Below are 25,543 nucleotides of genomic sequence, written 5' to 3'. Positions count from 1 at the left end.
AATTATAGATTATAGAATTTGAGACCTGCACGTTTACATCAAAGTTTTACTTTGAAATGTTTTTTTGTAGACTACGGATACAGTTAATTAACCGTGAGGTGTGGTTATTTTGGGATTTGGTAATTGGCTTGAAAACAAATATTCCCAGGTTACACTTTGATGCCATACATCTTATACCACTTATAGTTTTTCTGGTTGTCCTTCTGTATGTAAAAGCTGTGCGTATACCAAATGGTGCTAATCTAACTTGCTGAATAGATCGGGGAGAGAAGGGTCCATCAGGTTTCCCCGGCTGTGTGGGGCTGTTCTATTTTGTGCTTCTCCACCATGTTAGATCGAACCAGACTGGACTACGGATCAGGCTCATAGATCTGGCATCAGCAAGTGAAAGCGAACAGGGGTCCATCATGCACTCCCAGGAGCGAAACTGGGATGGTGATAGGCCTGTTAAGTCATAGACCAGACAGAGTTCCCTCACCTAAATCCCCCTCGTGCAGGTTTAGTGCTGTAGGTGTGGGCCCTAGGTGTGATGGTGTCTCGACCACAGCTAACATCTCCCGCCCCACTGATACGCTGTTACATGCTCACTCTGTGGTGTTAGTCTGGACCAGCTGGTCAGAGTTGGCTCTGCAGGAGATGGGGCCCCGGGCTCAGCCTGCCAGCCTTCTGCCTGGCTGCCAGCCCGCCTGCCAGGCTGTGTGCTGGGTGTGAGCAGGACAGAGGAAGGTGTAGCCTGCGGGTGTGGACAACATCAAAGTTTTTCATAGGATACACATCCTACAGTGGTTTATGTGGTATACTACTAACCCTGCTCAAAGTTACGCAACTAATGTTAAGGATAAAAATGTTGTATATCTTAAGGCTTTCTTAACACAATAGTCAGGTCCTTATATTGAGCTTTCAGCATTCATTCTTTCTGTTCAGACTGGCGATTATGATTTCTTTTTTTATTGAAAAAATACCATGCAAATCTTTTTAAAAGGAATTTTGTATTTTAAGCTTTCGAAGTTGCACACTTGATATCATTTTCAATAAAATCATATTGGACAGGAACCTGTTAAAGGTGGGGTAGGTAAGTTTGAGAAACCGGCTCGAGATACACTTTTTGTTATATTCCATGGAATGCTCTTAACATCCTGATAGCAATGAATATCTTAAGTGCTTTCACAAAAAATCCATTCAAAAATGTCATCTGTGGAAGCCGTATTGTCAAAAATCACGACCAATCATCTGAGCCGGCCCGGCTAAAATAACTGGATGGCCTACCTGCCTGTCAGCCTTCCATCTGTGCACAAACTTATCTCGTGCCCTCATTGGTCATGTGCGCGTTCGTGTGTGTTGAAGGAGGGGCTCTGTAAGGAAGTGGCAGATTTTTTCCGGCTGTGTATTTTCAAATTCTAGCGCACTCGAGCTGGCTTCTCCAAAATTACCTACCCCACCTTTAATGGACAGTATGAACAGGAAAACTGATTAAAGAAAGCTAAAAAGTTTTAGAGTATTTAAAAACGGCTTAAAAATAAATGAAAAACTCACATATATATATTTTCTTTTTTTTTCTTATATGCTTTGAGAAATATATATATATATATATCCAGCAAAGACTAAAAGAGTGGTATTTTGCTAAATATATAAGAATGTAATCAATAAACCTAATTTAAAAAAAAATCTATTTAACTGTAATGTATAAAGTATATATTATTTTGGTTGATATATAATTTGCTTCTGTAAGTCAAGTAGTTGAGAAAGACAGACCTTTAATCGCGAACACCTAGCAGATAACACATTTGAATATTTACGCAGTTGTGTGTTTGTTTGCGTTGTGTGTCTGACTGTACTCGTTCTGATTGAAGCCTCAGTGTGGCAGCATTATGGTTGAGTGTTGAGCTGTCAGTCAACCCTCTGCTGGAGTGTGATGATGATCGCAATGTCGCTGTGGCAGGTGCGGTCCTGCATGCCATGCAGGTGATGTCTCTCATGCTCACTTAGCTAATGACTCCAATTAAAGTAATTAAGAGCTGGCACGCTGAAACCTGCTAGACCGCCCGCTGCCAAACCATCCATTCCCCTTCACCGCCGCCCACCTCGGCTAGTACCACTACAAGTACAACCATCCATTGCACTGCTTTACTCTCCTGCCTTTTTCTTAATTTTTCTCTCATGGGCACCTCACTCTCTCCCAGCCACAGCCGTTCTGTGCGCCTCTGCTCCTGCTCTGGCCTTTAAAGAAACATGAAGCCTAAAATCAGCTAAACGCTCCACTCCAGAAGCACTTAAGAGACCCTCAGCTCAACTTATTGTCACAGAGACAGCTATACGGAAGGGAAAGAGCGGAGGCCGGGTCCGGCAGGAGAAAGAGGGGAATAAAAGAGGGAGAGGGGATGCAAGCCAGGTCTTAACGAGGGTAGAGATAATTGTTTTGTTTTGTTAGGGGCCCTTCTTCAGCGTGGAGGGAGTTGAAATGACACGCCACACATGGTTTTTGGATGAAGTGGGCAAAGGGAGGGGTGGAGGGCTTGATGCAAGAGTGGTGAAAGTGAGGAGGAGGGGGCTGCACCACAGAAAAAGCGGTCATATACAGCTTTAAAAAAGAGTCTAACATTACAATGTTCTACATGTCCTTTACCCTCACAAATTCCAATGAAACTTTGCTTATGGTCACGCACATTTTTGTCTCCCACTCACGGAACCTCAAGAAGATTTCAATGTCAAAATACACATTAATCACAGAGAACTTCAATATCACAGTCCACAAATTCCAACAGTGGGAAAGATCGCAGTGGGCCAAGCTGGAGACAAAACTTCTTTGGCTACCAGGCCTGGTCAGATTTATCAAAATGTATGAAACGGCAAACATATGAATCTCTGGTGTCTTGATGTTCTTTCAACACTTGGATTTGCAGACTGATAGTTGATGTGCCTGGATTTGTAGCTGGCATGGCAGTGCAAACACATTTCCAGAATCTGATGTGAGAAATAGACTTTGATGTGAACCCTGGATTTACCTCCCTCTGTCTTCCTCATGTGTCCGTCTACTCCGGCCCAAAACCCTTTATATTTTTTTTTAACGTTTCATCAGAAGCAGAAGTGAGAAGTGCTATAGTGGCTTGCTATAAATGATTAAATACACATAACATTTCTTAAAGATAGGCTGGATAAGTGTTCTGTCCTTCATAGTGACACATTGAGAAAGCATCACTGGTGACATTCAAGGAAGCAGACGCCTCGTGAATACCACCATCATCAAAATTACAGCTGAGCACACTTTGGTAATCTGGCGTCTAACAGCATCATCAAATTATCCTGGTGGACAGTCTCTTTGAGCCAGGCCTGCGAATCACCTCCAGGAGCCTGTCACCACTTCCATGAAGATAAATGATATCATTACACAGTCACCATCATGCATTAGCTGATCTGGAATCCACTTTCTGCTCAAAAGTGAAAATGGCTATGGAATACTCTCTGTCATCGGATAACACCGAAAGAATTCATGACAAACATTCCTCACTCGTTTAGATACGAAGCTCATTAGGATGCTGCGGTGGACATCTAAAAAAAAACAGTTTAGGTAATTTCCTTTTCTTGAATTATAGACATGAAGTCTGTTCTGTTTGGTAAAAGGATCAATACCAATACAGGCGCAATTTATCCAACACATTGTGCCAGTGTCATAGATATCTGTCCACAAACAGTCATCCTCGCAGTGGGCACAGGAGGAAGAGGAGCATGCCAGTGTGTGTGAGAGTAGAAGAGGAAGAGTGATTGAGAGAGAGACAGACAGACACATAGGGGGTGGGGGTAGAAAGTGGGGAAGAAGGGGGGAGCAGTGCGCCAGTGTTCAAGAGAGATAGGCCAAGTGAGAAAGCGAGGCAGTGTGTGCATGTTTGAGTTTGTGTGGAGGGGTACAGAGGAGGGGTGCAGGTGGCATGGAGCTGGCGCAGGCCTGGCCCACTGTCCCCTGGCAGTGCCAGGCTCCATCTGTCATCAGCAGGAACATCTGCAGCCCAAGGTGCCCTTGTCACCCAGCGTTAGAGTAACGAGTTTGGCGTTTCCATTAGTCCAGGGCCCTCGCCCGCCTGGCCGGTTCTAGCCAAAACCATGGCATTTTGGGTGTGAGCTTGTGTGCGCTTGCCTGTGAGTGAGTGTCTAGATATGAGACAGGGAGAGGGAGAGGGAGAAGAGGGAGCGAGCTTTGGGTAACTGGATTTGTTGGTGCGCCTGTGTATGTGTGTGTGTCTGTGCGTGTGTCTGTGCATGTGTGTGTGTTTGTAGGGGGGAGAGAGCACCAAGCCAAAACAACATGGCAGTGCAGAGCGTTGACCCAGCTGGGCTGAGCAGGCATGTCGAGTCATGTCCCTTCCCGATGTGAGCGTGCCCAGTGCGCTGCCACCGCTGCCAGGCCCAATCTCTGGTCCCCTCTCCTCTGTCGCACTCTCTCACTCACTCTCCCTCTTTCATCTTCCTGTCTTCCATCTGTCTGCCTCCCTCTTATCTGCCCTTTCTCCCTTACCTCTCCTTGCCCCTTGTAGTTTCCTCCCCCTGTACGTAGAGTCCTCTCGCACCCTGAGTCTCTACTAACACTCTGCCTCAGAGCGCTGCTCACATTTTTATCTTCCTTGTCCCTAAAAAACAGATGGTACTTCTTTCCTGGCTCCCTCTTTTCATCCCTCTATCTGAGCTCTCCCCCCCCTCCCTCTTGTCCTGTGTTTCTTTCTATCCAGCCGGCGTATCACTGATCCTAACTGGCAGTCCACCTGTTTATTCTGTCTCCCCCTTCTCTAATTTAAAAAAAAACTAAGTCCATTTTTTTTCTCAAGGACAATAACAATAACAAGGTTTTATTATTACTTATTGTAGTTATTACTTTTTACATGACATTTTGTTAAGACTAAACACAGCTTACACAGTCATCAACTTCACTTTTCACAAAGATGGCTGCTGTTTGTGTTTGCACCACATGGTGGCTCTAACGAGCAGCAATCTGTCTTACCATTAATGAACCGAGCTTTGGCTGCAATTGTGTCAATTAACCACAGAATGCTAATCGGACAAACATGAGCACATCAGAATAAGAAAAGATTGATTATTCAGATTCATTTCCTGTATTACATGTAGGCGTGCGTCATAAATCAGTTTTGACGGCATCTTTGAAGCCAGTGTTTAGCCCAAAGGTCTGAGGGAAATTAGATACAGCTTTATAAAAGCCAAACATTCAGGCCGCGGGCAAGTTGGACTTTCTGAGAATCTCTGACACGTGAACTTCATGCGCTCGTAAAAAAACAGTCTTATGATTAAACACTCTTTAGACAATATTTAAAAAGTGTCACTTTAGGCTGCAGCTTTGTTCTGTAGCACTTCAAGTCCTGTCACCTCCTGTGAGAGAGCGGAAGGTTTTAAGTTATAGTTAAGATTTACTTTGCTCTCTTTTTTCTGGGCTGTCCTACAAAGGTTTCTCATCCCCCTATCAACACTTGAAAAGTGTGTGGAGATAGACTGAGTGAGGCAGAAAAGGAGAGCCATAGCGAGATAAAGAAAAGGGAAGCGACAACTGCTAATCAATAAGAATTCTCCAACCTCGTTTTTTTTTTTATTCTTCTCTCCCCCCGAGGCCTGCGGCATTCAAGACGAGCCAAGACGAGCTTGGCATTGTCGAGCACGCCTTAAAAAGAAACACCTGCGAGGTGGAAGACTTAAAAAAAAAACAGCAGAAAAAAATCCTGCTTTTCGCAGCTCTTAAAAATGTTGGCAAATGTTCCATGGGTTTTCTGGGAACAAAACAGTAAAAAGAAAGAGCTCCCATGCAAGTGAAGACAAAAGGGGATGGTTTTCCATAGAGATGGAGGTGTCATTACACTTGAGACGGTTGCCAGATTTGGACTTATCTTACCCCCCTCTCCCCACCCCCACAACCATCCCTGTATCCATACTATCTTGGTTTATTATCAGAGCTGGAGCAGTGTGGAAAAAAAATAATGAATGGTAATATTTAGCTGTTGACGAAATATGGATGTGGCTTTAGTGGGAGATTTGAACGGGGGAATGTGCAGAGAAACAAAGATGGAGAAAGCCGGGGAGGGATGGGAAAGGAGAGAGAGGAAACTGGAAAGGGGGGTAACTCAAGCAGATGGCACTCTTGGCATCCACCTCTCTCTTAAATCTGTTTCTGCTGTTTTTCTCATGTGCACGAGGCTTTAACCCTGTGGTAACCTGTGTCCCGGCCTGACCTCGGCCCTAACTGCTGTATATAACAAGCCTGCGGTGTGTGTTTGTGTACATGCGCATGTCCATCTCCAGTATGTCATGTCTGCACAGAGATCTGTCTCTTTGAGTCGGCACCCCATGGTTTGTTTACCACTTGTGCTGCATTGTTGTCAGACTTTACCTGAGAGACATGGTGTCGTATTTATATCGAGGGTGTCCTCTACTCTATTTATTTTACAGCTGTAGTAACTTTCTAGATCATGGTTTTTATGAGTTATAAAAAACAATGCATTTCTATAATTTACCCAATATTATATACTCCATATGCTCTACCTTACCATATTAAGGCATTACTTATTCAAATCCAATAGCATAATGTATAGATACCAATGATAGTGATTAGCAGACTTGTGTGTATAAGGAATACTTTTACTTTCAATACTAATTCCATATTACTGCTAATACTTGTATTCTTTTTTTTTTTACTTAATATTAAATGTTGGGCTTTTACTTATATACTATGTTTCCTTTGTACAAAATAAAGGAAAAGCTTACTTTCTTGCACCAGTAGTGGAAAGTAGCCAACTACATTTACTTAAGTACTGAAAATATTTTTTATTTCATGCCACTCTTTCCAGAGAAAAATATTTATTTAACAGTTATAGTTTCAATACTTCTTTTTGTATTACTATTTTACAGGTAAAACATAGTTTGATCACATTATAAATAAATGATTACACGTTTATCTATTATGCTAAGTAACTAGTTAGATTTCAACCAGTCATATTTCGACTTTAAAAATAAATAATAGTACTAATACAATTATGGTATTTATGTTCAACAATCCTAACATAATATAACGCGTATAGGGTCTGTTTTTCTGCATAACGAGTATTTATTTTACTTTGAATGATAATACTTTTTTCTTGTTAGTTTGGATACTTCTACCACTGGGATTCCTTTTTATATGGCACACATTTTTGAGTTTTGTTAAATTAGATTTTTCCGAGCACCATATTGTAAGCGCTATTCCATCAGTCCATTCACAGCTGCTACAGATCAGAGAAATGTCTTTTATTATCTCAGCCGTGAGTCCAGAGATCTGCCTGCAAGCCGCAAAAATATTTTTTGTGGTGTAAGATTAAATTTGCAAGACATATTTGAGGTAACAAGAAAAAAATTAAAGATGATGATGAAAACCAACATATCAAGCACTGCAGCTTGTGATTAATGGCAGAAATATACTTGTATGTTTCAAACACCTGGGACGTGTATTTAGGCCACATCCGTCCCTCACTGAGGAGAATCATTCATGTGCTGACTCCCATACATGCTCCCATAGACAGACTATAGTTTTCATTGAATGCACATCACTTATATGTGGGGTGTGGCGGTGGTGTGAGCTCATTTGCATAATCTCCCATTTAAAGAGGGATGTGCTGGAAGCCAGTGGGGGGTTGATGGTATAGGCTGGGGTGGGGAGTTTGGAGGGTGTACAAAGTGCCCATTGTGCGGTCCCAGGATAGGGAAAATGCCCTGTAGGGCCTTGTGTGTATGTGTGTGTGACTGTGAGTGTGATCGTGAGTGTGTTTTTGTGAATGTTTATCTCTGTGTGTGGGAGCCACACCTGTCAGGAGAGCCTGAGGGAAGCAATGAGACCACTATAATGACGGTGTGTATATGTGTGTGTGAGAAGCACATATAGTGGAATGGATTTCATTAAGACAGACGAGAGTATTAAAATCTGTGGGCCATGTCAATCTTTTATGTCCTAATTGTTTCCCTTTATTAACTTGGCTTGTTATTATCAAACACACGCAGACACACACATGCATGTACATTCACACATACTCCCACGCACTTCCTCCCACACTCAGCAGTAACCACACTCTCGCTCATGCCAAATCATAATCTACCCAAGACGCAGCAGGCCGATAGGATCAGACTGGAGAAATAATGGTAAAATCTGATTTTTTGAGGAGGGGGCTTTGGAGGAAAAAAGCCCAGAAGTGCTGAAATAGCTGGTAGCCGTGTCTCTAATGGTAAAACGTAATGCTCAGCAATCTGCTTAATATCCCCACCGCACTCATTAGATTAGCGAACATTTAGGAGATTGGAAGATTCACACTAGACTATTGTTTTACTATGGCAACTCGGGGGCAAAGGGGCTCTGCTGCTAATGGCGGGAAACAACAGGAGGTTACTTAGAAACGCTAACCCAAGTGATATTTTCTAGATTGGAGGCTTTAGAGAGGGTGAGACAGGTGAACAGACTGACATTAATGAAGGAAAACGGTGGAGAGATTTGGTTGAGAACTGTTCACACAGACTCAAAAACACAGAGAGAAACATTTCTGAGCCCCTACACAACATCAAAAAAAGATCATTGTATAATTATATTCAGTATGGGAAACAGTAGCCGTCTGAAGTTGTCCCCCTATTAATGACTAATTCCTCGGCTGGTTTGGCTCAGGGCAAGACCGAAAGCTGTGTGTGACCACCACCAGTAAAAGCAGCACCGTGCTGGGATTCAGGAACGTTATCGGAGCTCAAAGTCCTAATTCCACACTGGGAATTCAGCCATCAGTAACATAATAAGTCCACTTTGGCTGTGAGGGAGAGAGAAAGAGGTTTTTTGGTCTGTGTTCTTTTTTTTTTTGTTGCTCTGGAGTCTTGGCTCCTTCGATTGGAAAGTTCCTCAGGCGAGCGTAAACAGATCAACAGAAAAACAGCTATTTTATTTTTGCAGGCATTGTACGGGCTAATGGGAATAACTATTAAACTCATGCTCTGGGACCCAGGGAGGGACTTTTTTGGGGGGCGGGCAATTTATATGACCTGAGCTCTGTAGGGTGTTTTATATTGCTAGGGTGAAACAAAGCTAAACAGAGATTAGGACTGCACATGTCCACTGCAATTTATTTCCCAAAGCGTTTCCTATCCTAATTTTCCTCCTATAGGTCTCATCTAAGATAACCATTCACCCAGAAAAGTTAAACTGTTTAATTTTAGGAAAGTTGAAAATGTAAACCAACAATTGTTTTTCAAATCATTCTAATTGATAAGATCATTTTATCCTGTCTTTATAAATGCAGTGTTTCTGGAGCAGACTTTTTCAGTCCAAGCTGGTCGTGGTTGAGAAAGGTCACACTAAGCTTTGAAATAGTAATAAAATAATAACAATCAACTCAATGGACAAAGAACAAATTGAACAAACACAGAGGAAAACATTTTATATTCATTATTAATTATCGTTATATTAAATTAATATTTAAACGCTGATTCGTCTTATCCCCGGTGTGCCGTTTACACTGCACATGATTGATCTTCTGGTATGGAAGATAAGGTCTTTCTCTGATGCAACATTTAAAATTTTGTTTTGAATAACGGAATTTTCGGGAGGTTTAACTGTTTTCATTCTGTTTTTTATTTATTTTTCAACCTAATTACAAACACTTGCTGTTTGTTTGTTATATCCAGGTTTCTTATAGTATATCACCATTCGGGATATGCACAGAAAGGTTTAGTTTTCTCCCTAAATAGAAAAGCTCTCTTTGTTTTGTTATGAGCTCAGTCCATTACCTTATGTGTTGCTCCTTATATAACAATTTAAGTATAAAAAAGTGTGCACGGCATAAAAAGGAAGCAACGTTTTTTTCAGCAGATTTAATATTTTGACATATTATTTTTCCTGTTCGATAAATATTTCATAAATACAATTGTATATATTTGTTCTATATTGGGATGTGCATTCGTATGTGATACACAGTTAATGTCATCACATAAACAATTGTATTGTTGTAGTTCAGTTTGTATAGCTGACAAAGGTGGTAAAACAGCTCCAGAACAATATCAACAAAAAAAGAAAAAACTCATCTCAAATTACATTTGGATGTAGATTTTGGGTATAGGCATTCATTACATGTAAATCATTACGAAAAGCAAAACCCGGTGAAACATATACTGTAAAGTTTCCTATTAATATAATATGGTTGTTGTTGATACTTGTTAATACTGACTGCTAGAGCTTTGCTGATGATTCATATGTAGTGTATGATGTTTATAATAAGTACTGTACTAGTATGGCTTTAGTACATGTGCAGGGTCCCGTGGATCTGTACCATCATAGTAACATCATACACAAACCACTAGAGGCCACTAGAGGCCCTGTCCATACGACTGCACTGATGAATGTATGAGAGGATGTAGAGCCCAAATTACATTTATTTTTACAATTTAGCCATGAAAATAACAAGATCGTACAAAATGTAAACCATGATTTTTTTGTTTTATTTTTAATTCCCTAAAATTGAAGCAACCCTATTTTTCCTAATTACAAAATGAACCAACAAACTGATAAGATTAAATATCGTCAATTAGTGTTTAATTTTCCTTTCTTTTTTTACCATAATTATTATTTTTAAGATCATGATGTTTTTAGTTTTTACTGGATTGAATAGAAAGTAAGAATTAACCAAAGCACGTGTCTCGCCTTTACTGGAAAAAGTAGAAATGTAAAAATGAAAAAAGGAAGAAAGGGCTTTGGTCATTCGGCCCTTATTCAAACTCTGTGTGCGAAGAGTTGGCCAACTTTAGGAACATGCTGCAGTTGTTCACGGCTCAAACTCATTTCACATTAGTGGAGCCTCAATTGCAGAGACTGCTGAAACAAAACTGTTGTTTCACTACACAAATACAACTTTGAGGTCAAGGGACTATTGGACTACCAGGGAGAAAACAGGATTATAGTTTCAGTCATTACTTTTATACAAAAGACACACTCAGAATATGATTAGCCTTGGATGTGGCTGTGGCTCATACCTTCACATTCTTTAATTGTGTATTCTGCTGATTAGTTATTTCAAGTTACTTCTGCACTTACTGTTAATTACTTTGGATGGGATTGCACTAAATAAATGCACACACACAGACATTAGCAAGGACAAAGAAAGATGCCAGCAAGAAAACATTAACCATCAGTGTAAATCCAAAGCCAATTTTAAAGTTAGCATTTGGATTTGGGCCTCTGGGGTAAGTTTAACCAAAACAAACACAGAGTGTTCTTTGAGAAAAAGCATGTATGCTGTTTACTCCCAGTTCTTTTGTTGTTGAGTTTATTATTGAATAATTGTTCATAAAATAAAAAAAGGCTTTTTTTATTTTATGTTCACAGATACACAGTTTAAAGAATATTAAAACCGTAGGATTAAATCCATCGAGGAGAACAGAATATAGTAAAAGAATAGAGTAGTGTGTGCATTTGTGTGTGTTGGAGGTAGAGCTGCAACGACGCCGTACCAAAAACAATCGTCATGTATTTTTAATAATTGACTAATCGTATTTCATTCTGGCAAAATTCTGTTTTCAGTCTCAAAACTGAGATTTTGTCTTATATTGAACTATACCTTTGTGTTTTGGACTGACACAACTATTTTTTTTAAAACATCATCATGGATGTTGAAGAACTGTGATGGTTATTTGTTTCTATGTTATTGGGGGAATAGTGGTCTGAGTTGAGTTGGCGCTTAAAGTTGAACTCTGTCACCGGCTTTCCCGCTGTCCTGGGTTTCCTACCAGTGTCTAAGCATTTAGCCGAGGTTGGCACAAAATGTCCATCACACACACACACTCACACACTTATACAATTGTATGCTTTATAAGGTGCCCATCGGTGTCATGGCAACCCCATATCCTCAGCAAGAGGGAAGATGCCCTGTGCCAAAAAAATGCCATGGTAACTTTTTTTTTTTTTTGAAAGCCACGTTGCCCAGAAACCTTTGAAGCTTATTAAGTGAAACCAGTAGGGAGACAAATGGACAGGGAGGGAGAGAGAGAGAGGCATGGGAGTGCGTCCTGTTCCAGGGCCAAAGTGGGTCTTTGTTTTAGGGAAGGGAACATTGTGAACCTGCAGTGTGGTGGCGCAGCCTGCTCGCTAATGGTGCCTTCAATGAGTTTTTCTTTACCGATAACACGTCCACCTCAACTCATTATCACCATGATGGTGCAGTCAGTTCTTTTTTACCAGCGAAGGTTAACATCCATGTTGAATTCATATTTTTTCATCTACTTTAAAAGGTTGCACCAGTTGGCTAGCTGGCAGGCCTTGGTTTTGGCAAGAAGTGGCTAATGGACATTTTTGATGGAGTGTTGCAAGTCGTGTGTGTGTGCGAGTCGTTTGTGTGCGCTCTTACATTTGGCTTTTTAATGTGTGTATTTCTGTAGGGGATTGCAAAGTCATTATGTACCTGTATGCAAAGTATGTGTGTGTGCATGTGTTCATGGCATGTTCTCTCTGTGTACATGTGCTCAGGTGTGTTTATGTGTGAGTGAGTGTGCCTGTGTGTGTGTGTACATGCTTTTGCTGTGTAATTAAATCAGTCCATTTCTCCTTGAGTTAGCTTGTGGCGCCAGCGGTGCTGCCCAGTGAGACGGTGTCAGGGTCTGCCTGTTTCATTAGCCCTGATGGATGACCTCATGACAAGCATTACACTCACCTACACTTCAAAAAGAACACACACTAACTTTGGATGACTGGAAAAGTGAATGTGTGAGTTTGTGTACAACAGGGACAACAGCGTGTGTATTTCATTTCATGCTGCTGCGCCCTGAAACTACCACATGTGTGTTTGTATGTGTGTATTTCAGAGATGTAACTGCTGTATGTGAACAGCCTGCAATTACTTTTCTCATGTTTTTAATGTGTAAGTAACTGTGTGTGAGTAGAACACCATTGTGAGCTGGGTGTTGTACCCCTTGCACCATGTGGGCGAGTGTGTGTGATAGCATCGATTTGCGCATGTCTGTGTGTACTGTGTACACTGTGCACCAGGGGCAGGGCTCGGTGCTTAGTTAGGATTTTTGGTGGCGATTTCCATATTGCCTGGGGTCATGTGGGCACTGTGCCCACTCCTGGTGCTGTGGGTGCCCGCTGAGGCGTGGGGAGATTAAAGCGGGCGCACGGTGCCACAAAGGGGCCTGTCTAGTGCTTTTTAATTCGCCTAAATTAGGGCACGGTGCCAAAGCAGCTCCCTGCAATGGCAAACACTCCATAACTGGCACCATAACTACTGCTCAGCAAGACAGAGAGAGAGAGAGAGAGCACTGCAAGAAAACATTCCCTCACACTCTCTTTTTCACACACTTGGACACACATGCTTGCATACTTGTAATTAGCAGTCTGTAGCCTTTGCTAGTTCGCGGGGGACTGTCTTGGTAATTCGCTATCATTCACATCACTTCAGTCCTTTTTCAATGAGTTCAGTTGCGGTGATGTCAGTATCACCAGTGGAATGTGTGTGTCTGTGTGAATGTATTTTTGTGTGTAAACGTGCACACCCTGAGGGCAGTGGCACGCTACTAAAGAAACAGTAGGTGGACACTTGGTTGGTATTCGTGTGTGTCTTTGCATATCAGTGTGTGTGTGACCGTGTGCATTCATGCCCTCAGGGTAGTGGCATGCTGCTAAAGGGCTAGTGTACGGACACTGGGGTGTGTGTGTGTATGTCAGGTCTCTGAGGTCCTTTTCTCTGTCTGCCTAATCCAAAAAGCACTTTCTGAGGTGCAGTGTTGGCATCAGTGAATCATCTCAGCACTGCCAGGGTCTGTTTGTTCGTCATCGGATCTCTGATACCTTTGTATCAGGTTTCGTATATTTCTGTGTTTGATCTGTTCTTTTTTTATTAATACTATAAAAAAAGGGTCCGTATAAGGGTAGCTGTGTGCTGCTCTGAAAGTGAATTTATTTCTAAAAGCATTATAAAGCAAGCACAAGTATTGTGTTTTGTTCCTTGGCTGGACAATACATTTATATTTTATGAAATTGGAATATGAGACTAGATACAGTCCTAGATTTTGGTTGTAATAAGGTATAAGTGTCTTTTACAGCTTTTAAACAATACATAACAGTAAAGTGATGTGTTTCTGAACTTACAAGTCTGTTCAAGTACACACTTTCATCAGCATTGTATCCAAATAACCTATGATTATTAATCAAGAAAGCCATTTTGTTAAGATTTTGTGAAAGCACCAATAATATACCCTACAATATCACTGCTATATCAAGATATTTGGTCAACAATATTGCCATATTTGATTTTCTCCCTATCATCCCTTTACATTTCCTTATCCATAACACTTACTCAGGATTTGGTCAAAACATGTAAAGTATGATGCAATATATGGGCTGAGAGAATATCTGTTTGTACGTATGTGTCTGTATACAAACGCCTGTGTTAATCCCAGTCTCTCCCAGCATCTGGAGCCTTGACACAGTTTAAAGGGCTGGCTGTGTCCGCACAGAGCTGGGCCAGTGCTCACGAACACACACGCACACAAACACACACACACACACACACAGCTATCTAGGGCACCAGAAGGCCCAGGCTACGCCAAGGCAGAGGCTGCCCACTTTGGCACCATGAGGTGGGGCTGCGCTGGCGCTTTGGGGGAGAGAGAAATGGCAAGGGTGTATGGTAGGTACTGGGAGAGGAATGGGTGGGGGTGAGGTGTATGTGAGTGTATATGAAGGGAGAGGGGGGGGGCACCTGGCATGTGATAATAACCCTGGGAAAACGCCCATTCCCTCTGAAGAGAGGGGGGGGGTTGTAGTATGCGTATGTGTGTGAAAGACAGAGTGTGTGTGTGTGTGTGTGTGTGTGTGTGTGTGTGTGTGTGTGTGTGTGTGTGTGTGTGTGTGTGTGTGTGTGTGTGTGTGTGTGTGTGGTTGGGTGTGTGTGTGTGTGTGTGTGTGTGTGTGTGTGTGTGTGTGTGTGTGTGTGTGTGTGTGTGTGTGTGTGTGTGTGTGTGTGTGTGTGTGTGTGTGTGTGTGTGTGTGTGTGGCAGTAACTCATCTTAGAGCGGCCCATCCCAGTGTTCTTATGGTAATGTTGGTTCTGTCATAGCTTTGAGGACAGGTGCTACTTTTCATCAACAGCTTGGCATAGTAGAAGAAGAAGAAGAGATGCCTTCTTGTTCCTTCTCTCACACTTCTCTCTCTCTTGTCTGTCCCCAAAACACCTCTCCACCTCTCCCCATAAAGCCAATGATAATCCCTGAAACTTTAGGACACACTCAAACACAAACACATATGTACACAGGACAGAGACTGGGTACTATCTCCTTCTCTTGATGCCGTCTGCGCCCCCTACAAACACCCCCCCACACCCCCCGTACTATTCCCTCTCCTCTATGTAGCACCACAGATGCCCATGTTGCCCTGCAACAGCTGTCTCACCATGTGCCCTACCAAGTGTTGCCACCCAATGGAGGGGAGAGGAAGTGAGGAGGAGGAGGAGGGAGGATTTGGGTGGGGAGGGAGAAGGGAGGGTGCTGAATTTGGATGGAAGGGACAGGGTCATGAATATTGATATTTCTTTTTGTCTTTTATCATCTTAAAAATTAGCTATTTCTGTCCACATGGTCGTCTACATGTTTTTGTTTTTTTGTCTTGATTATCATTTCAGGAAATCAAATGTATTTTATTGCATCCTCCCTCACTCTTTGTTTCTGTTTCTATTTCCTCTATCCCTCTGTGTCTCAGAGTCTCCATCTCATTTGGTTCTGGATTCGGTCGAGGTGATGGCCAGCGCCCATGTTTCCCCCCCGGTCACAGGAAGCCCCTGGAAGCAGAGTGGAGAAGGAGGGGACATCAGTCAGAGCAGGCCTTCCCATTGGTGCAGCAGGTTAACGACACTCGTGGTCACCAATAACTAGAAGAGGCATGCATAGTAACAGCGGGGCACGAGAGAGGGTATTTTCAAATGCAAACACTGGTCCAACAAGTCAGGTGCAGGATCCAGACTCGAGTCAGTGAGAGAACAAAATGGAGGGCCGGGATGGTATGCCGCCATTTTGGGGCAAAAATATTTTGAGAATGCCTGCCATGTCTTGTGGTTAAGTAGAAATAAACAGTTCAGACTGATTGGAAAATCCATGGCGACAAAATGACCTGAGCATCAGTGTTTGTTTGCTACAAATCCTTAATAGCGCACAATTAATGAATATTAAACCGTATATTTTTGCCCTTTCAGAACACAATGTCATTTAAAGGTGCCACAGTCATTACTAAGCCGCTTTAAGTATTCTGCTAATCTCAGAAAATCTTTCAAAGGCAGACATCTGTGCTCACAGAGGAACCCATACCTGTGAGTTTCATTTTTTTTTGTGAAATTGGAAAAGTAAAGCAATGAGTCGCAAATGATGCCAGGACAGATGGATCCAAGAGAAGAGTACCAATCCGAAAAATTGCTGCCACACACGCTTCCCCTGTGGTCTTTGCTGCATGCTAAATAAATGCAGCCGAGAGCTTGAGACTCCCAATAAAAGAAAACTAATACAAAAGTAAAAGAGAAAAAGTATGAGTGAGCGAGTGTGGCACAGGATCCTCCTTGTGTATTTGTTCATTTAATTTTGAAGGGATGAAAGCAGACAGGCATAAAGAGGGGCAGACGTAGAGAGATCACAGCATCGTGTACCGTATTGGTGGGTAGTGTGCCACACAGTCTGCCTCCTAAAGCAATAAATCTGAAACAGCATAATAGATAAACGCAATTCAGAACACAAAATACCCTGCGAGGGAAAACTAATAAAAAACTGAGCGATTAAGTGGAATCAGAGCTCTTAGGCAGTATCTGGAGATGGGGCTGTCGCCATACAAAGACCAGAGCGGGCCAACACAACAGATGAGAGAGCATAGGGACGGGGGGCCGAGAAAACGAGGGCTAAAAGCAGAGGGAACGAGAGACAGATGATGGAGGCGAGGAAAGGAGGGATGGAGGAGAGAGAGAGAAAGTGAGGGATGGATGGGGCAGCAGATCAGAGGGAGCCTCTAGTGTGTCTTGCTCTCCCTTTAAAGAAGAGCCAGGAAAACAGATTAGGAGTCCTCTTTTCTCCTGGGGGAGCACATACACACACACACGCACACGCACACACACACCCACACACACACACACACACACACACACACACACACACACACACACACACACACGCACACACACGCACACACACGCACACACATGCACACACACACACACGCACACGCCACCGCGCACGCACGCACACACACACACACACACACACACACACACACACACACACACACACACACACACACACACACACACACATGCACACACATGCACACACAACCTCCATTCAACCGCCCTCCTCCTCTCCACCCTAACATAAAACGAACTCACTTTTACACTGGACCTGCCCGGCCCAAAACAAACCCCGTCGGTGCTGAAGTGGTGCCCGCTCAGAGTGGGTGGAGAAGCGGAGACACAATGGCCGCTGTGTGTGCTGCAGTTTAGCTGACCTCACATCAGGTCACGTTTGCTAACTGTTAGCGACACAAAGAAAAATGATGTCAGGGAGTGTCACACAAATACAGGCCGCAGTGTGTCTTTGTGTCCTTGAGAGCAGGTTGTGTGTTCAATAAGTTATGAATCTCTTAACAGTATACAATAATATTAATGAGAATAATACAACAAAAAGAATATACAATGATGCAAATATTATCATTATTATTTTATACTAGGGCTGCATCTAAGAATTCTCTTCTTAAATGGTTAATCTGACCATAACTTTTGAGTCATCAATTATTTGTTTAACTTTTAAAATACAGATTCTCTGCACTGTACTTAAATATAAAAATAGTTGCATAGTTATACTTTTAACAGTACTTAAATGTCATTAAATAAAACAAATGTTGGATTGCTGTCGACATTTGTTTTATATGAAATATCTGATTCAAAATGTAGCTCATGCTTTATCAGTTAAACTGTGTGTGTGTGCATGTGTGTGTTATCAAAGCTGAGCCTAATGTTAGCTATTGATAAACCATTGAGTGAAAGACAAGACACTTGTGCACGTATTACACCCCTCAGAGAAATTCTAGGAAAATTGAATAATTATTAGAAAGACAAACGGCTCGTCATTTTCTTCACGTTTTTTTTTTCATTATCAGTGTGGTTTACCACTCATCAAAACATTGAAGTAATGTGAACAGTGGGGAAAGAAGTATTTAGTTCCTTGTGCTTAAATAAATATTACAATGTAACAACACTCATTGTCAAAAGTATTATTAGCTAAAGTAAAAAGATAAATTAGTGTATTATATTGTACAAATATATACATTTGAGCAGCATTTTAATATTGTATATTGGCAAGGCAGTAGCTGTATACGGTTCGGTAGTTTAGTCTATAACAATATATTATCGTATTGTATAAAATAATCAAAAGTTAATTATGTCAAATATTAATATGCCCGGTAGCTAGTGTCTGTCCGATAAATGTTTTGGAGTAAAAAGTACATTGTGACAAAGAAGTGTAAAGTAGCATAAAAAAAGAGTACTATAGTAAAATAAAAGTACCTCTAAATTGTAATTTTCCAAATTATTAGCTGATACACACATGTTTTTATTATTTACATTTAACTAGAAGACATTTAAAATATATATTTGACATTTTCATACAATCAATGAAAATATTATTTAGCCAATTCATGTCTTTTATAAAGACTTTAAAAGATGCTGTCAGGAATGTGTTTTAGATGATGTATACAATATGTCAAACAGATTGCTATACCTGCCAATATGTGCAATGTATTCAAACTATTTAAACACTACTAAAGGAAGTAGATAACCCTCGTTTTTTAAGTAAAACATTTTTTTTTACCTCTATCTTATCAGAAAATATGTGGACTCTCATAGTTTCCCGTCTACTTTCTGTTTACATCTGCTGTTAAGCTCTGAATTAAAAAGACAAAAATGTCCCAAAAAAGAATCTGAATAAAATAATATATCTTCTACATTTCTGTTTTGCCCCCTGCAGATGACTTTTACCATCACTTTGAGTCATTTTAGAGGCCTTGTTCTACAGCGCTTCAGAAAATAAATCCTACAGTAGGTCCTGTATTTTTGTTCCTCAGTGAGAAAACTCTTGTGCTGCTGCTGCTTCTGTATCTGTAGGTTAAAAAGTCTCCATGACTGTGTGTTGGGAATGTGCTCAGCTGGCAGCAGCAATGTGAACATACTCCACCCTCCGTCCCACTCTCCTGTGCCAGGGCCGGGCATTCCTCACCCCTCCAACGGCCGGTTAGTACCCACTCTTTTTCTCTTTCTTTCTGTCTCAAACACACACAGATTTTTTCTCTCTTTTTGTCCTATGCAACTACTTCAGACCAACCATTTCCTTCCTTCCTTACTTTCCACATACATTTCTTCATTTCCTTTTTACAGCCGCCCTATCCTCACCCCTTTCCTTCCTTCCATCTTTTTTTCCCTCCAACAAACCCTCAATCTCCTTCGCTCTCCCTCCTCAGCTGCTCTCTCATTTGGGTTTATTTGCATGGCAGAGTGTAAAGGCAGCAGACAGTGAGAGCAGGCCAGCAGAGCCCTCCTGTGTCCATCCAGGCCCGGCCTGAGATTTGTAATGCTAGACAACACTCGGCAATGCAGGGATAAAACCTCGGCTGCTGCAGACAAAAAGAGCCTTGTTTTTTCCTTTCCTTTCCCCTCCGCCTAATGCACTTTTCGCAGAGAGACGCAGAATTCTCCGGGCCATTTCTTTCAGCGGGGAGAGGAATGAAGATTGTTGAGAGAAAAAATTGTTCCACTGAGCTCTACATATGGTCATGGTGCAGAGTATATATTTTGTTAAAGGTGGAATATTTAATTTTCCTTTGACATCACTGCAGCAGAGGGCAGTGAGAGCATGCTGGGAGTCAGTGGTGTTACTGGAGTGAGTGGCAGCAGGACTGAGGCCTTTGCTTTTTATTTTGAGTGTACTATTTTGTAGCTTTGTAGTGTTCCTGATGGCATGGACTAAAATGTGGCTTATCATTTAGGTATATTAGTCACTAAATTCTTCTTAATTTGCTTTTCTTTATTTTGTACATCTTTTTGAAGACCCTTCAAAGCTCCTTTTGATATCTTGTAAGGACATGGTAGTTACATTGGTAAAATTGTAGATAGAATATTTGCATTTTGTCAATGAAGCTGTGTGAGCTGAGATTTACTTATCCCTTGTTTTCGGCTGTTTTAGATTGTTTTAAGGAGTATTGTTTAGTCTTACAGAGATTTTTGCCTTTTTCTTACCCTCAGCTATTGCTTCACGTGTCACCATCCTCACTTGTGATAAGAAATCATTTCACAAATCAGAGCGTCGAGAATCCAGAAACGACAATTAAAGGGCTATAGAGGAGTGAGCCAAACAGCTGTTTGAATGATTTAATCTCTTAAAAGCCAACTATTTAAAAAAGATCAGAGATGATTCTTTGTATAACCTTTTTTAAACGCTTCAATATTTAATCATTTATTTGATGAAATCTGTTCCTGTTGGTTAAAGTTCACATGGCTCTCCCTCTGAACTTTTAAACATGAGTCTGTGCCAAGTCCATCTTTGATAAGGGAATATTTATCTGCTACAATTCATCACCAGCCATTTATCACCTGGTCTCACCTATGATAATTAGTTTTCAACATGTCGACCGCAGATTGAAGTTATATTCCAACCAGGGATATTTAAAAGAAATACTGTAGTTTTGAGGGTATTTTCTTCTTTTCTGCATGTTGTCTGAACTTGCCAGTCTAGTGCTCTTCTCCTCTCGCAGTGAGGTTTGTGGAACTTATTGCCCACATAATGCTGGGTCTTAAAACAGTGTGCTATCAGAGGCGTTGTGGTCTGCACTAATGGCTGGTTTGAGGGTCTGTGGTGAGATACACCGCTCAGGGCTTTTATTTACCCAAAGCTCTGCCTAATTGACGCTTTTAGGTTGCTTTACATGATCAGAGCCGATGCATGCCAACTAATTTCCTCCAGTTTGTTTTTGTAACTTTCAGAACATCTCAATTGAATTCATTTTTCTGATTTTTTTTAGATTCTCTTCCAAGAAACTTTAAAAGAGCTTTTTCTTTTTTCTTTTGTTTTGATAATATAATTAAAGGGTTTATGCCAAAAAAAACATTTGAGTGGTTTTATTGTTGTGTCAGAGTTTCCACAAAATACAGCCATATAAACAGTGGTGGTGGTTTAGATGTTGTAAACCCAAATGGTTTCATTTTTAGGAGGATCAAGTTAGATTTTAGACAAGCAGACCACATTTTCATCAACATTATTTTAAGAAAAAACATGGGAATGATTGCCTATTTGAAAGGAGGTCAACTGCTATAAGCATATGGTGCATCAGCATCAGGACAAGGGAGTATAAATTATTATTTAAGCCACATTGAAAAACAAATGTTTCCTCTAGTTGCATTAATGATTTAGTGTGCAGATTGTTCATTAGCAAATTCAATGAAAAAGGCCTTGGGTTTAAATGAAACCTTATACTCGTTTTAACAAACAACTTCACACTTTGTAGTCCATACTTTAATAATTAATAGGGATTTCGCGATTTTATTGTAAATTGAAATGCAGTTCAACGTGTGATACTGTTTTAATTGTGGGCATATTCTTAGAAAATCCTCCAAGTGATAATTGTATCCTATTAATAATATAACGCGATTATGTGACATTTTGTTATTATTGGACAATTTGTTTGTCTTAGTTAGTTTTCTGCGCACTTTCCCCAAGGGTGTGTTTTGCAGGTAAATGCTGGTAACGGGCAAGATGTATTTTTTGCCCTGCTTGTTTTTCTTTTTTTAAATGTGTTTGCGGGCCTTTTTTTAATGAAAAAAAAGCCTCCAACTGAAAATGTGATCAGTTTGTATAACAGTAAACCGCCGGACTGTGGTTGTAAGGTTCTTTTCGATTTTCCAATGGAAAACTTTGATGCAGATTTTTTACTTGCTCGATTTTATCCTTTCTTTCTCTTTGGTACCTGCAATTTGCAGGAAGTCTGTGTGGCCTTCTGCAACTTCCGGGCTTTAGTATCTCGTGCTGAGTACACTGTGCGCTCTATCTGTTCACACTGTTATTTGTAAATTAATTAAAGGTTAGGAAAAAAATCGTGTAGTAGGATTATTTGGGGTTTAGAGGAACACTTTGGTATTTTTCCAATCGACTGGTCATTCTCCAAACAGGCCGTCGGGCATGTGTGAGCCTCCCAGTCATCAGCATCTGTAATAAGTCACCAGAATTAACAATCAAACCAAAAAACAAAAAAAAAACATTTCGGAAGGTCATGGTATAATCTGTGAACATTATACAACTGCTTAAAGCTGATCTCATTCAATCAGTAAAACATCACCTGTAAGAGTATGGATTAGGCTGTATTATGTTCAGAATCATTATTATTAATATTAATATTATTATTATTATTGTGTGTGTAATTTGTTTTCACTGACTACTATCAGTGCTTTTGATGGTTATAGGTTTTTTAATATTTCGTGTTAAAGTGATCATTTTTCGTATTAACGTTCATCCCTTCACCCACCCAGTAATTGTTTCATCATTTATCAATATATAATGTATCACTACAACAACTTGTAGCCTAGTTTGTTTTATATCCCAACTAATGACCAGAGTTAATCTTACTATAATCACATCTGCAGAAGATAACAATGATTTTTAAAACAATACAAATTCACAATTTTCGGATTTGATGGGCTACGTTCCACCCAAAAATGTATACTATAGGCTACTATTGTTTGAACGTATGCTATTTCATGTAGTCATATTTGTTTAAGAAATGAATAAGATATATTAAGAAATAAAAATGTTCAAAATAAAATCGAAATATATTCCAAAGTCTCTCACATAAGTAAAATGATAAGTAAAAACGACTTGAGCTCTGCTGTTGAAATGGGCCACCCGGCCTCCGTCACCTCTAATTAATTTTTAAAACGCAAAAAATCCTCACTTCGTCCCACCATAGATACACTGTCGTGGTACATAGGATAATAAAATTAGGCTAAAACTTAAATCACAAATTCAATTACAAATGAATAATTGATGTGGCCAAATGTGTGGGGAGGTCAACATTTAATTATTGATAAACCGTCATGTTGGAGGAATGTCCTTAGACGTCTGATTTTAGAAAGAGGCGGATAACGACACACGCACAACTTTAAATAAATACATTGTACATGCAGATATACAACCGCTCTATGCTGAGAGAACAATAATCAATTTTACTTAACCAAACTAGCGAAAATATATAGTGTTTTTTTTGGGTTAAAGCCTAGTTTTCAATTTGTGAAGCAGGGCCTAACGTAAAAAGAACACAAACGTGATTAGCCTTTTAGATGTACAAACAAGTGCTGCACGATCGGCTCTCAACCTGTTTTTATATTTTAGTTAATCATGGTAAAGAAAAAGTAGTAGTGTTTTTTCGTTTTGGGGTTATTTGATGACATTTTCTGTTGCTATTTTCTTTTTTTTTGCGCCATTCCCCTAAGCGCAGGTCCGTCTTGGCCACTAAATCAAAACGTAGCTTTATGGTCGTGATGCCAGGGAAAGGACAGGTTTTTTAAATTACTCACTGATGTAATTGAAAACTCCACTAACATTTTGAACTTCCTTTGGCCCTTCTCCTAACTAACCACAGATCATGTCTACATGTCTTGTCTTTCTGTTGTCTTGGAAGGCTCTGCTGCTCCTGGCTTCTGCTGCTCCTGGCCTCTATAGTCTCCAACAACTATCAGCACTTTTATAAGAAACAGCACATTTTGAGCTCTCCAGCTATTTCCCAAAAGTCAGACCTTTTAATAGCTCCCAATATGTCTGTAGTCTGTACAATCTCAGCCACATGTAATCCTGTTGCTTCACTGCGTCATTCTGTTGGGCGACACTGTGACAATAAATCTGTGTAAGTGAAGTGTTTTATATAAAACAGCTTTAAAGTGGTGCTATTCCATCATTGCCATTACCGTTACCCACCATTTCGACTAACGGTATTAACAGACTACATTTAACTTAAGTACAGTCAGTTCAAAAAACCCATGAACCCCCTCATATTAACTTCTGGGGTTACACTGCTATCTGACAAATGATTCTTATATTTTTAATTTTGGTGAATGTGATCAGCTGCATGGAACCGGAGAGATCGCTGGCACAGCGTATATCCTTAAATTAACTCATAAAACCCATGAACCTTTCTTTTTATTATCTTGATCTTTGCTCCAGATTGTGCCATTGAAAACTACGGAAATCAAACTGAGGCTCGGGTCGTGCCCACAGTGCCCCTCTCTCAGCCTACAGTACATGCAGGCGGTAGGTAGGAGCCAGTGCAGCCCTAATCCCCGCCGTCCGTGATTTAGCCCCTGGTCCTCCTAATTCTCCCAAAGCCCCAGCTGCTCCCCTGGCCGCTCCACTCTCTCCGCGACAGACTGCACACCGCTCGCTTTATTAATAATTTACCTAATGATTCAGTTCCACGCTGCCGGCTGAAGCACCCCCACCTTCACTGTAAACAACTGCCCTAATTCCTGGTCTATTGTTTTTCTCTGTGTGTGTGTGTGTGTGTGTCTGTGTGTAAACAGGACTGCTGAGGTGAGCTATTTAATGGCTGATATTTTTTCGGGGAGGGAAGTGTGAGCTATCTGCCGGAGCGCAAGGAGAGAGAAGCTTCCATTTTACGCACCGAGCAGCGGCGAAAGCCCGGAACGACGACGTGTCGCTGTGCAGGCATTCTGCTATCTGCGAGGCTGCCGCGATCTGAAGAAGCGAAAAACGCAAGCTGCTCTTTCATCTCGTCAGCTTTGAGGAGGAGGCGGCGAGGGACCAGGGGTGTCCCCCCGTTTGTGTGTAACTCCGCGTGTGTGTGTTTGGAACAAGAGAGAGGAGAGGAGAGAGAGAGAGAGAGAGAGAGAGAGGGAGGAAAAGAGAGAGAGAGAGAGATACGAGGGTAAAACAGATCGGACGCGCGGCGCGGGAGACAGCCGCTTTTGGACACGTTTTGGAGACAGAAGCTGCCCGACTGCAAGGGTTGCACACGGAAAAAATAATATAAACAGAACTTACTTTGCATCAACTCTCCCGTCCAGCATTTTTTATCGAGTTATTCATATTATTTCGGGGAGTTGTTTTTTTAAGCGTAACCCAATCTGCAAGTTTGGCCGCTGAAGGACGCACCTCGGGACTTTGGCGCAGACGTCTCTCTGACTTCTTGCTGCTGGACATGGGCGCATCTGAGGCCAGACTGCGGTAGACGGAGGGCTCGGAACTGCTGTCCTCTTTTCCTGCTATCTCTTGCAGAGTGGACCCACTTTTGAAAGAGACTGTTTTTCTATCTGGGCCTAAGGCCGACTTGTTTAAAGGTCCTTTTTTTGCTTCCGGCAACAGTGAAGAGACCAAGTCTTCCTCCCTCAGCCCGCACTCCCTCTCTCACTTTTTTGGAAGCTGAACTTTTAAAGGAAAATGGGGCATTGAGAGGGTTGGCAGATCTCCCCACGCTATAATG

General features: G+C 41.2%; 1 protein-coding gene and 1 long non-coding RNA gene across 5 annotated transcripts in view; one reads left to right on the top strand and one right to left on the bottom strand.

Annotated features, from left to right (window-relative positions):
* The window catches only part of LOC104950510 (uncharacterized), a 27,163-nt gene extending 1,968 nt beyond the window's left edge, over window positions 1-25,195 (bottom strand). For 2 of the 3 annotated variants that reach the window (XR_798927.1, XR_798928.1), the window contains exons 1-3: window positions 25,105-25,195; window positions 17,397-17,539; window positions 15,694-15,815 (exon numbers count right to left, since the gene is read on the bottom strand). This is a non-coding gene — a long non-coding RNA (uncharacterized lncRNA). The remainder of the gene's footprint in view (window positions 1-15,693; window positions 15,816-17,396; window positions 17,540-25,104) is intronic. The other variant, XR_798929.1, reaches the window with a different exon arrangement.
* nfixb (nuclear factor I/Xb) overlaps window positions 25,170-25,543 on the top strand; it is a 111,215-nt gene continuing 110,841 nt past the window's right edge. The window contains exon 1 of one of the 2 annotated variants that reach the window (XM_010777038.1): window positions 25,170-25,543. In XM_010777038.1, the coding sequence (XP_010775340.1) occupies window positions 25,541-25,543 (3 nt within the window). In that variant the 5' untranslated portion in view covers window positions 25,170-25,540. The other variant, XM_010777039.1, reaches the window with a different exon arrangement.

The sequence above is a fragment of the Notothenia coriiceps genome, unplaced genomic scaffold, assembly GCF_000735185.1.
Source record: "Notothenia coriiceps isolate Sejong01 unplaced genomic scaffold, NC01 NC01_scaffold00017713, whole genome shotgun sequence".
Taxonomy (NCBI): domain Eukaryota; kingdom Metazoa; phylum Chordata; class Actinopteri; order Perciformes; family Nototheniidae; genus Notothenia; species Notothenia coriiceps.
The sequence above is the reverse complement of the archived record's forward strand: the minus strand, read 5'-3'. Positions and strand labels throughout refer to the sequence as shown.